Source organism: Prionailurus bengalensis, chromosome D2, assembly GCF_016509475.1.
Source record: "Prionailurus bengalensis isolate Pbe53 chromosome D2, Fcat_Pben_1.1_paternal_pri, whole genome shotgun sequence".
In the NCBI taxonomy this organism is placed as follows: Eukaryota; Metazoa; Chordata; class Mammalia; order Carnivora; family Felidae; genus Prionailurus; species Prionailurus bengalensis.
Window position 1 is genome coordinate 33,713,676 of NC_057351.1, and position 12,129 is coordinate 33,725,804.

A 12,129-nucleotide genomic window follows, 5' to 3' on the forward strand; every position below is an offset into this window, starting at 1 on the left:
CTGAGCATGGAGCCTGTTTAAGATTCTCTGTCTCTCTGCCCCCCTCCACTTGCACACACCCTCTAATAAAAAAAATATATATATATATTTTTTTTTTCTCAACTACTTTAATTCCTAAGTCATTTTACAGCATTCCCATCTATTTTCAGACTTTTAAATTTTTTTCTTTTGGGGAGCCCGGATGGCTCAATTAAGCATCTGACCTGATCTCATCTCAGGTCATGATCTCACCATTCTGTTTGGGAGATTGAGCTCAAGCAAAGTCTGCTCCCTTGCTCTCTGCCCCTCCCCCACTCGTGCATGTGTACTTCTCTCAAAATAAATAAACAAAAAAAAGTTTTTCTTTTTATTTCTAATTCATCTTTAGCCAATTATTCCTATTTTCTAGGATATTCTTCTAATATATTTTTCCTCCTTATTTTCAGACTATTTTTCCTACTCTCCTATATTTATGATAGGAAAAAAGCAGAATATAAATATATGCAAATGTAATGTGAATGGTCAATAACTGAGATGGCTAAAAATGAGGATTAGCTAGAATAAAGAGCTACAAAATAATCTCAAATCACCAAGTTTCCAACACTAGGAAACTTGAATTGGTAATATTCATTTGACCAACTATTCTGTTGAAACATTTCCTTTAACCCAAATTTTGGCATGAAGCACACACATCTATATAGTAATCAATAACATTCACAAGTTATTTTCATTCAGATTTAATGTATGGCAACTAAAAAAATGTATAAAGCAAGTTTTAATTTAGGAAGTTGGAAAAACAAACCAGGGATAGTATTGACCAGGGAAAGGGGAAGAACAGATACACTTTTTCTACTACTGGGTAAGGAATCCTAGAAATCAACTAACTCCTATTCTCCAACTCTAAGCAAAGGCTACAAAAGTATTAGCTAGCCCTACAAGGCCACCAACACCAACTGGGGTACATGCAGCCTATGCCAAATGAACAACTTTACTACAAAGAATCATTCAGAGGCCTGTGCTTCTGATCATTGCCATTATTGGCAACTATCCAAATGAAGTCTCTCCTGTCATCTACATTTCTGACTTTTTCTCAGTATTTCTCTTACACCATGCCATCTCTGGCTGTTCTCCTTCTCAATCCTCTTCATTTAAGCCTCCAGAAATCCCATCATTTTATTTATTTATTTATTTTTTTAATTTTTTTTTCAACGTTTATTTATTTTTGGGACAGAGAGAGACACAGCATGAACGGGGGAGGGGCAGAGAGAGAGGGAGACACAGAATCGGAAGCAGGCTCCAGGCTCTGAGCCATCAGCCCAGAGCCTGACGCGGGGCTTGAACTCACGGACCGCGAGATCGTGACCTGGCTGAAGTCGGATGCTTAACCGACTACGCCACCCAGGCGCCCCCCATAATTTAAAAAAAATATTTTTGAGAGAGAGAGAGAGAGAGAGAGAGAGAGAGAAAATGGGGGAGGGGCAAAAGGAGACGGGGACAGAAGATCCAAAGCAGGCTCTGGACTGACAGCAGAGACCCTGATGTGGGGCTCAAACCCACAAACCACCAGATCATGAACTGGGCCGAAGTTGGTCACTTAACTGACTGAGCCACCCAGGTGCCTCATTATTTTTTTAACTCATCCCTCTTCCCCCAACACACACACACACACACACACACACACACACACACACACACACACACACACACTTTAGATCTTCACAGTAATGCTGTCTTCATCTCTTTATCTTAGTTAAATCTTAGTTATCCTGAAGGATAATACTTTTCAAACCCTTTTTTCAAAATAGATGCTGTGCATTCTTCCACACTCCACTACTCTTAGCAGAGAAGGCTTTAGTCTTAAGTGTTGCTTTGCATTACCATTTCCAACTTCATCACTCCACTGAAGAAAAAAATACCTTCTCCTTTGAGGCTCATGCCTTCTATATAGTTTATCCTTGTCCCTGCCATCTTCTAAACTTCTAGTCATTTCTCACATGCAACTCCAGCTCCTGGCTTGCAGGCCTTCTCCATGCTAAATCCCACCATCAATGTCCATGCAGAATGATCTACCTAAAACATAAGAACTGAGAAGTTTGAGTTCCACTCCACTTCAACTCCTCAGCCTTGACCATAATTACTGCTCCACCTCTGAAATCCTGAACTCCAATCTCTCAATGATTAAAACCTCCTAACCTTTCAGTTCCACTCCCATTACTCCATCTATTCTTCAACTGTATTAAAAACCTAGACAACCCCTCCTTATCAACTCCCTTCTGGATACCTTTGCTTCTTATACTTTTAAAGTATTCCATCATTCACCCACTTTCTAAACAACATTCTAAATTGTTTTGCCCTTTTGTCTTATTCTACCTATAAGGGAAACCTGCAATTCTTGGATGAATTAGCTTCTAAACTTGGGTGCTAAGTATAAAATCATCAAAATGGCTCTGTGCTACTACAAATTCATGGTCCCCAATGTAGTCGGTCACTGGCACTTCTCAGCAATCCTATTAAACATTCTGTCTCCCATGCTTCTCAGTAGAAATTTCAAATGGTCCCCTTTCTTGAACCGTCACTCACTTTATCTCTTACTCAGTAAATCAACTTTGTGTCCAATTTCAGAGAAAATGGAGGCCTTCAGACCAAACTTCACTTCCCTCCTCTCCATCCACACGTCTACACCAGTATGCATCTTTAAATCTCTCCCCATCTGAGGAAGAGATACTCCTATCCTTTACTAAACACTATTTGTATCCTGAATCCCACTCCCCCAACCTCTTAACTGCAGTCATCCCCTCCACCCCTCCTATGATTCTATTGTTTCCTCTGCCTCTGCTTCTCCACTGGGTCTTTCCTTTGAGCAATTAAACATGCTTAAATCTTTATGATCTTAAAAATTCAGGGGGAACCTGGGTGGCTCAGTCGGTTAAGCATCCAACTTTGGCTCAGGTCATGATCTTGCAGTTCGCGGGTTTGAGCCCTGCGTCAGGCTCTGTGCTGAGAGCTCAGAGCCTGGAGCCTGCTTCAGATTCTGTGTCTCCCTCCCTCTCTGGCTCTCCCCTGCTTGTGCTCTGTCCCTCAGCAATAAATGTTAAAAAAAAATTTTTTTTTAATTCAAACAAGTAACTCTCTTTTACTCCTCATCCCTGTTTCTGCCATATATCCTTTATTTTGAGAACTGAGCTTTTTGAAAGGGTATTAAGATCTGCAATGGGTATCTTCCTTTTTTGACTTTTTGTCTATTTTCCTTAACCCATATTTATCTGGTTTCTGCTCTATTCCTCCACCTTATAACTCTCTTCTCTCTTGGGTTCTTGAAAGCATTCACCTGGTTTTTCTTCTACTTCTCTGGTCACAACTGATTGGTCTATTTCATGGACTTCTAGTCTTTCTCCTGATCCTTAAATGTCAGTGTGTGTTCTATGATTCTGTCCTTGGCTCTCCTATCATACTGCTCTGAATTAGTGATCTCATTCATAACTACAGTTTCAACTAAAATCTACATTTTGAGGACCCTCAAATAATAGACTGCTCAGTCGAAAGCCCTCCCCTAAACTCCAGATTCCCAGTAAACTATCAAATATCTCCACTGGGATTTTCCATACATATCTCAAATTGAGTATGTCCAAAATTTAGTGTGTGATTTTCCCCCCTAAACTATTATCCATAGTTCCCATCAAGGAATTGTCCTAGAATTCTCTTTATTTCTCACCCTCCATGGCCAATAGGTCCTAAATAATTACCTGAACCGTTTCTGCTCATTTGGTTCTGAGACACTGAATAAGGGCTTCTATTCTAGAATTACTACAATCTTTCCAATTTTGTCTACTCTACAACACTCAGAATATGCTTTCTAAAATTCAAATCTCAACCTTCTCTTGATTCAAGACTGGCTTTATTATACAAAATCCAAATTCTTTATCTTCACATGGCATGCGAGATCCCTTGTGATCTGAACCTTGCCTACATTTCCAACCGTCATCTTTTGTCACTACCTCACATTCCAGATACATTCTACACTCCAGATACTTATTTTCATTTTAAAATTACATCACTTATTTTTAATCTCCATACTTTCGAACACCCTATTGTTTGGGGGTACACTATTCCCATCTTTTACCTAACCTCTCCTTGTCTTTAAATGTCACTTCAGTGTTCCAATTCTTGAAAATTCTTCATGTTCCCAGACTAGGTTAATGGTGTCCCTTCCTTTGTGGTCCTATAGCATAGCATATAATGAAGACCTATATCATGGCACTTAACAATTACACTGTAAATATGTCTCCCCTACATGCTTATGAACTCTTTGGAAGGGAGGGGGCTATGTCTTTCTTAACTACACAGTGATTAGAACACTGTTACCATTGAATGTCTACTAAATTGATGACATAATTTCTAAAATACTTGTATATCTTGACACTATATAGCAAAGACAGTATATTTATACTGCTTTGTTTACAAAGTACTTTCACATACATAATCCTACATGATTTTCAGAGGCATCCTGGGGGTTTAGTAGGGCAGGTTTTATCCCTATTTCACAAAAGGGAAAACAGGTTCAGAGAAGTTAAATGGCTCTCTCAAGTGTTTCAACTAGTAAGGGGCAGAATCATGGCTGAAATTGAGGTCAGAATGCTACTCCAGTACAATCTGTCCTATACCAACAAAATGACAATGCTCTTCTGACAAAAAGTCTTCTCATCATGAAAAAGGGCATAACCCACCCAGGTGCTAGAGACAGAAGCATGCACTGGCCACATCCTCTAAGAACAGATTCAATAAAACCTACAGCACAGTCTTCAAAATTTCAAGGTATTCCTTGGATTCCTTTTAGTCTGTGGTGGTGATTTGAATATAGTACCTTTCCCTCAAAATTGGTTATCCTTCCTGTCTTACTTTTGTCATGGTTATCACCATTCTCTGTCACTGGGACTTAAAATTTTGGTGTCATTGTTCTCTTTCAGGACTCCAAGTCCTATTGATCTTCAAATTCTCTTCATTTTCTTGTATCTCCATTGCTGCAATACTAGTTCAATTCTTATCACTTTGTGTACTAAAAAAATCTAACTCAGCTCTACTTTCCCTTCCCCTTGATTAACTTACTGCTAGATTAACTTACTCAAAAATTTTGTGTAGTTTCTTAAGAACTAAAGAATAAAGGGGGGGGGGGAATAAAGAGGAATAAAAAGCCTGAAACTTATTCCTAAGATCCTTCTCTACTTGACCATTCCCAGTCTTTTACATGCCATTCCAATCTTTGCCTCCAACTACAATTGTTCAATTTAATCAATCCTTAAAGCAAAATTAGTCTGATCATTGTCTACTTAAAAAGTTTTGCTCTTCTGTTCCCATACCCAATCACTGATCCAATAGGAACTACCTTCTAATATTATTCAGAATTTGTATCATATCTGGTTTCTCATTCCCTTAATTCATGCTTTGGTCATTTTGTACTTGGACTACTTTGCTCCTGAGATGCTGAAGAAAGAATTTTTATTCCCCTAGAATTGCTACAATCTTCTGTTTTTAAGTTTTTTTTTTTTTAATGTTTATTTGTTTTTGAGAGAGAGAGAAAGCAGAGGAGGGGCAGAGAAAGGGGAACAGAGGATTCAAAGCAGCCTCTGCACTGAGAGCAGCAAGCCCAATGCAGGGCTGAAACTCACAAACCATGAGATCATGACCTGAGCCAATGTTGGATGTTTAACCAACTGAGCCACTCAAGTGCCCCCTACAATCTTTTCAATTTTGTCCACTCTACAAACTTGGAATACTCTACCTAAAATTCAATAATTAGGAGCACCCAGGTGGCTCAGTCGATTGGGCACCCGACTTCAGGTCAGGTCATGATCTCATGGTTCGTGAGTTTGAGCTCCACGTTGGGGTCTGAGCTGACAGCTCAGAGCCTGGAGACTGCTTCAGATTCTCTCTCTCCCTCTGCCCCTCCCTTGGTTTCTCTCTCTCTCTCTCTCTCTCTCGAAAATAAAAACGTTAAAATTAAAGAAAATTAAAATTCAATAATTAATCTTCTGATACTCTAAAAAATTTTTTTTAACACTTTTTCATTTTTTGAGAGAGAGAGACAGCATGAACAGGGAAGGGACAGAGAAAGAGGGAGACACAGAATCCAAAGCAGGCTCCAGGCTCTGAGCTGTCAGCACAGAGCCTGATGCCAGGCTCAAACTCACAAACTGCGTTATCAGGATTTGAGCCAAAGTCAGATACTTTATCAACTGGGCCACCCAGATGCCCCAATCTTCTGATACTCCAAGCATCTTCCCTGCTATTATTTTGTTCTACACAATACTATATTACCTTTCAAAAACCAAGATACTGGATCACTCTTCTATTTTAAAACGTTCAATAATAATAATGGCTACCGTTCGTTGAATATTTATCATGTGCCAGCCCATGTACTTTATTTGGTCCATCTCCATTAATCCTTCAAAAACCCCATAATAATACTTTATTAACTCTGTTTTACAGATGAGAACATTGAAGCTTGGTGACATTAAGTATCTTGTCTACAGTGGAGAGGTTATTAAGGTTGAACTAGGATTCAAACCCAGGCAATTGGATTCCAGAGCCTGTGTTCTTAATCATCCAGAGACTATACTGATTATTAGCTTAAATTTCAGCTCCTCAACTTAGTGTACAAAAGACTGTTTCCAACTTCACCTCCTGCCACTCCCAGCCAGGTACTTTACATACTACTGTCACAAATTTTCAAGCTTTCCACCCCCCGCCCCTCTCCCAACTCCATGCCTTTCTGCTATTTTCCCTACTCCAGTCCTACCTCCTTTCTGGAAAAATTCTTCTCATCCTTCAAGGCTCACCTCAAAACATAATCCTCTCACTGATGCTTTTTCTCCAAATAAGGGAGTCAACTCCTTCTTTATAGCTCCAATAGCACTTTGTACAAAATTTGTTATATTATTTATTTGCAATGATATCTCCCTCACTAGAGTGCCAGCACTCCAAGAGAATCTACCTTACTTAAATTGTATCTAATCCAAGCCCGTATCCTCAATGCCTAATAATTATGCTTTGGTACTCAATAAATGTTGCACAAATAAGTGGTTCCAATCCTCTGCCTATTTATATCCTACCCTTCCTTCAAGGTCTCTTTCTTCCTATACAAACCCTTGTTAGACCATTCCAGTCCAGAGTCATCACTATCTCCGTTGAACCCAAAAGAGTCACTGGCTCTGTCACTTATCTAGCAATTAACGACCCATCCTTATGACATATATAACTTCTCATGAATACTTATTTCTTCAAGGACCAAGTTTGTTTTTCATTTTTTATACTTTTGTTGTCTCCCTACAGTTCTTAGCATACAGCAGGCATTTAATAAATATTTTGCTATTTGATTATTCTGGTGTTCCAAAATAAATTTTACATAACATACAAGGATGCCCAATTATCTTCAGCTAATTTTATCTGTGTGTAAATAAACACTTTTATGATAAAATGAAATGAGGTCATATGACTGGTATTAAGATAAACCTCATTTAATAAATTAAGATTCTTTTCACCAAACTTTTCCTTACAATTCTTGCTAATTCATCGAATAGCTCTGGAACCTGAGCTTTTGCCTTACTACTGAGCAGCTGTATTTCCTCCTTGGCATTTTCCTTCTAAGAAGACCATTACCACAATGTTCTCTCCTTTCCTCTCTTTCTCCCTCCCTCTATCTCTGTCTCTCTCTCATACACACACACACACACACACACACACACACACACACACACAATTTTCTCTGTTCCCTCACTTTCTTTAGGACACATGGTACTGAAGATTTATTTTAGTAAGCTTAACAGTTTAATGGGGGTGGAAGGAAGAAGAAAAATCATTTTCAAGAGTTATCTTTTTAGGGGCGCCTGGGTGGCTCAATCAGTTAAACATCTGACTTCAGCTCAGGTCATGATCTCAAGGTTTGTGAGTTAGAGCTCCGCACTGGGCTCTCTGCTGTCAGCACAGAGCCTACTTTGGATCCTCTGTCCCCCTCCCTTTTTGCCCCTCCCCTGCTGGTTCTCTCTTTCACACAAAATAAATAAATGAACTTTAAAAAAAAAAAGTTATCTTTTTGGATAGGTAAGTCTGCAAAATACATTTTGTAAACAAAAATTAAAATTCAAGTTGGTTTAAAATATGATGAAATAGAACTAGCAAGAAACACTGAAGTAGCCATGTGACCCAAAGACATATGTGGGTCATCTAAAAATCTGTAATGAAAATAAACAATCCTAATAAAACTAAGGTACTAGACAATTCTTGAGCCAAGTGACCTAAGATTTATAAGCAGGACAGCTGGCAATAGAACCTAAATGAATGTTAAGTCTGCCCATCAGAAATGTATCAGCTTAAAAAAACAACACACACACATACTTCAGCATTTTGGTTCAATCTGAAAGTCTGATCACCTAAGACATAAGATTAATATAACCTAGGAAATAAGGAAAAAATATTGAATGCAAAAGAAAGTGAGTCACATTGTACATACTAAATGAACATATACACAATATAGACAATGCACTCTAAGTGATAACGGTGAATTTTTTATATCAAGACTAACAGACCTAATAATCTCAAGAGACAATCAAGTTTTACAAATCTGGGACCTCATTTATATGGCAAAAAGCACTTAAAAGAAGTATTTAAAAATATGTGGAAATAAAAGGTACCATCTGGACAATTCAGGTCAAGTAAATTGGCGGGGGAGGGAGAGGAGGGAGAGCAATATACATAAATTCAGGGTTTTATGCTTCAATTACAATACCAATTTTGCTGATGTGGCAGTAAGGCACTTAGGGAGATACAATTAGCCATTTTTGCTAGTTTGTTTCTATTTTATTTCCAACTTCTTATTTTAGCTGAAGAACAGAAAAATGCTTAACAGAAAATAGCTAAGAGGGCATATTATCTCACCTAAACCATTGGGTTACTGCAACTTTCAAACAGAATTTGACCTGAGCCAGCAGCAGCTGGAGTAGGCTCAGAAATGAATTTGCCTGAACTAACCAGGAAACCTAATCATCCATAATCAGCGATATAATAATTTCACTAAAAGGCTAATTACGTTAATACATGAATCACCTACAGTATTTCCAGATCTCAAACTTCACATGAAAGTGAACTTCAGGCACATGATCTTTAACACAGAAAGATCTATATCCCCTTCAAAACCGGCCTCCTAACTAGAAGTATAAGAGCATAAAATTTAGAGACAAGAAGGAAAAGTTTCAGAAAGTAAAAGACTACCTGTACTCAATGCCAATGATGGTGTCCATAATATTACTACTATGAGATGGTATAGATCCAAAACTAGCACATACTAGACTTATAAGAAATCTGGATTTTAACAAGCTGAACCAGCACTGTGGTCATGTATTTTCTGGCAAGGGTGTTCTCTCTCATCAAGTAAAACATTATGGTACAATTACTGAAAGAAGGCAGGCAAGAAAGAAGCCTGAAGATGAAATCTAAAAATGGTTTCTGTATGAAAGGTGAATTTCCCAGTAATTTCTGAGGAAGCCAGAGCTGAGATGAGCAGGGCAAACTAGTCTGTTTCCACCATTTCTAAACATGTGATCCTTATCAGGCTTTCTAATTGCTAATGAATTCCATAAAGAAATCAAAATTGTCCTGGTGAAGAATATACTACCAAGCACATGAGATCTTATATCCATGAGCTCTATTTATAATTCTATAAATGTATAATTTTCTACACCAACAAGCTCTTTTCCTATTTACCTAAATCAAAGGACTTTTATTCCACACCAATAACCTATAAATATGACTGTTGTGGATTCACAACTCACCCCTAAGGAATATACCTTATGTTTGCAATCTTATTTTTACCGTATTAAAGCAGTACAGGGAAAACATTACCATATATATGACAAAAACCAAGAAGACTCACAAGCATAAGGATAGCAAAAACTCATTGTTAGGGAATGTGACTAGTCCTAATAGTAGGGGGAAAAGTGCCCAGAGAAATGAACATACAACTCATATACCTACTCAGAAAAAGAAGAGACAGCCCATGTCTCTGTTCCCAACCCCCGCAAAACTTAGGATAAATGCCTGAACTACCAATCTTTTTTTCTCTTCTTCTCTTTTTACACAGATTTCTCAGGATTCCATAAACTCTTTAATCAGCTCATTTCAATGACTGGCCCAACTGGATATACCATTAACTTTTAAAAATTGTCTACATAAGCCTGGATACAAATCAGTGTTATCATTAAAGGAGGCCCAAATTGAAAAATTAAAATTAAAAAAACACAAAGGAAAAAGGTTTTCTTGTTCTTAAATATTTTAATGGAAACATTTCTGGTCAAATTGCAAAAAGTGGACTAACAGTGTTTAAACATTGTACCAGTATATTTGAGAAGCTGAATGAAAATGAACAAATAAAAGAAGTATCTACCTTTCCAAAATAAATGTAATACGATAAAGAAAACTTTATTCTAAAATGATGTCAATGTATTGACCAAGCTGCATATGGTAAATAAACATCATTTCAAATTCTGTTTTTCACCTCCACAGCAGCGTATGAAGTTGATGGGCTCTCCTAGAGAGCATGGAAATCTTAAGCAACAGTCAATTTGCCCTCAATTTCTCTATTTAAAATTTTTCTGCTGACCTGTTGTCGGTAAACATACATATATTCTGCCCACCTGAGAAATATTTAATTTTTTTCTATGGGTATGTGTTCACAAGGTGAGGGGTAACCCTTTTTGGCCTTTGACCAGTGTTGACGGTTTTCTAAGTAAATGCTTTTTCCTATCGATCAGGTTTTTTGGTTTTTTTTTTTTCTTTATGCTGCCTTTTCTCCATCTTCTCTGCACTTAAAGCCAGGACCCCCAAATCCTGCCTCGTCTCTTCACCCTTGTCCAATCCCACATGGTTCCCCCAGTTTCCGCGTAGAGTGACACCTGAGGGCCAAGCGCGAACCCCTGCGGCTGGCGCTAACTAGGCGCGAATCGGGCGGACGGCTGTCACTGGGGAGCAGGCGTGGGCCAAAGCCGAGGTGATTTCTGACTGCTCATCGCCCGGCCCCGCGTGGCTGAAGGTCTCCGAGCCCCTCGGTCCGCCCAGGCAAGCCAGGCGTGCAGCTGTCGCGGAGCAGGAAGCTAATCACGGCCTCTGGGCCGCTTTGACAGGCCCAGGAGGAAAAGAAAGGGGCTCACTGCAGATCGGAGACTCACCCCCACAACTAGAAGACCTCGAGAGCGAAACCCCCGCCTCGGGCCTGAAGGCATGCGGGAGACAGCGGAGCCGCGGCTACCGACTCAGCCCAGCCCAGCAGGGGCCCGCCCAGGGGCCACTCCCCAAGGGAGGCAGCCAGTCACTCGCCCGCCCTTCCGGGCCCGCTCCGGAGGGGACGGTCTCCCGCCCGCCCTTACACACAGCTCCTCAGGCCAGGCCCCCAGGGCTTCGTCCACCTCTCACCTTTGACGACGCGGTCAGCCCCGGGAGGGGGCGGCGGGGGCGGGGGTGGGGGCGGTGCAGCCCGGGCCGGCTCCGGGGCGGCCATGCTGGGCCCGGGGCTCGGCTAGGCGCTGGGCCGGGCGGGGTTGGGGGCGGGGGCGGCGGCTACCAGAGCCAAGCGGCGGCGCCGCCGGGGAACATGGCGGACCCTCTTTCCCTACAGAGGGGCTAAGACCGGCATGCACCGCGCTTGCGGGGGCGGGGGCGGGGCAGACTCTAGGGACCTGGGCAAAATTACTGAGGCTGGGAGAGAAACAGGACGAGGCCAAGGGATCAGGTTAAAATTCTGGGCAGGCAGAAACAATAGACCGTGAAGAGGAAGGGCTATCTATTGCTACTAGCTGCAGTGAATGAGCGCTAGGAAACATGACATTGGCTCTCATGGAGCTCCTCGTAAGATGGCGAGACTTATTCAAACCTGAGAATCTCCTACTAATAGAGAAACAAATGTATAACAATTTGACTACCAAATCTGAGTACTTTGGTTGGTAAGGGACAGGAAAATAGAGGAGGCACTGTAGGTTCTGGAGGGAAGTGACCGTTCAAAATGGAGTTTGAGAATCTATCTGACCCTTATGTTTAGAGCCTGGAACTGTCAAGAGTCTGAAGGCACAGGGTGAGAATATAGATAGAGCAGAATAGGCTCCAAGGGTT

At 40.5% G+C, this 12,129-nt stretch overlaps 1 protein-coding gene across 9 annotated transcripts in view; it reads right to left on the reverse strand.

Annotated features, from left to right (window-relative positions):
• PPP3CB (protein phosphatase 3 catalytic subunit beta) overlaps positions 1-11,633 on the reverse strand; it is a 58,934-nt gene extending 47,301 nt beyond the window's left edge. For 3 of the 9 annotated variants that reach the window (XM_043598059.1, XM_043598063.1, XM_043598058.1), the window contains exon 1: positions 11,437-11,631. In XM_043598059.1, coding sequence (XP_043453994.1) covers positions 11,437-11,521 — 85 coding nt within the window. In that variant the 5' untranslated portion in view covers positions 11,522-11,631. Of the gene's footprint in view, positions 1-11,192; positions 11,269-11,436 lie in introns of those variants that run through there. The other 6 variants (XM_043598065.1, XM_043598062.1, XM_043598064.1 and 3 more) reach the window with 4 other exon arrangements.
• Between the last annotated feature and the right edge of the window lie 496 nt (positions 11,634-12,129).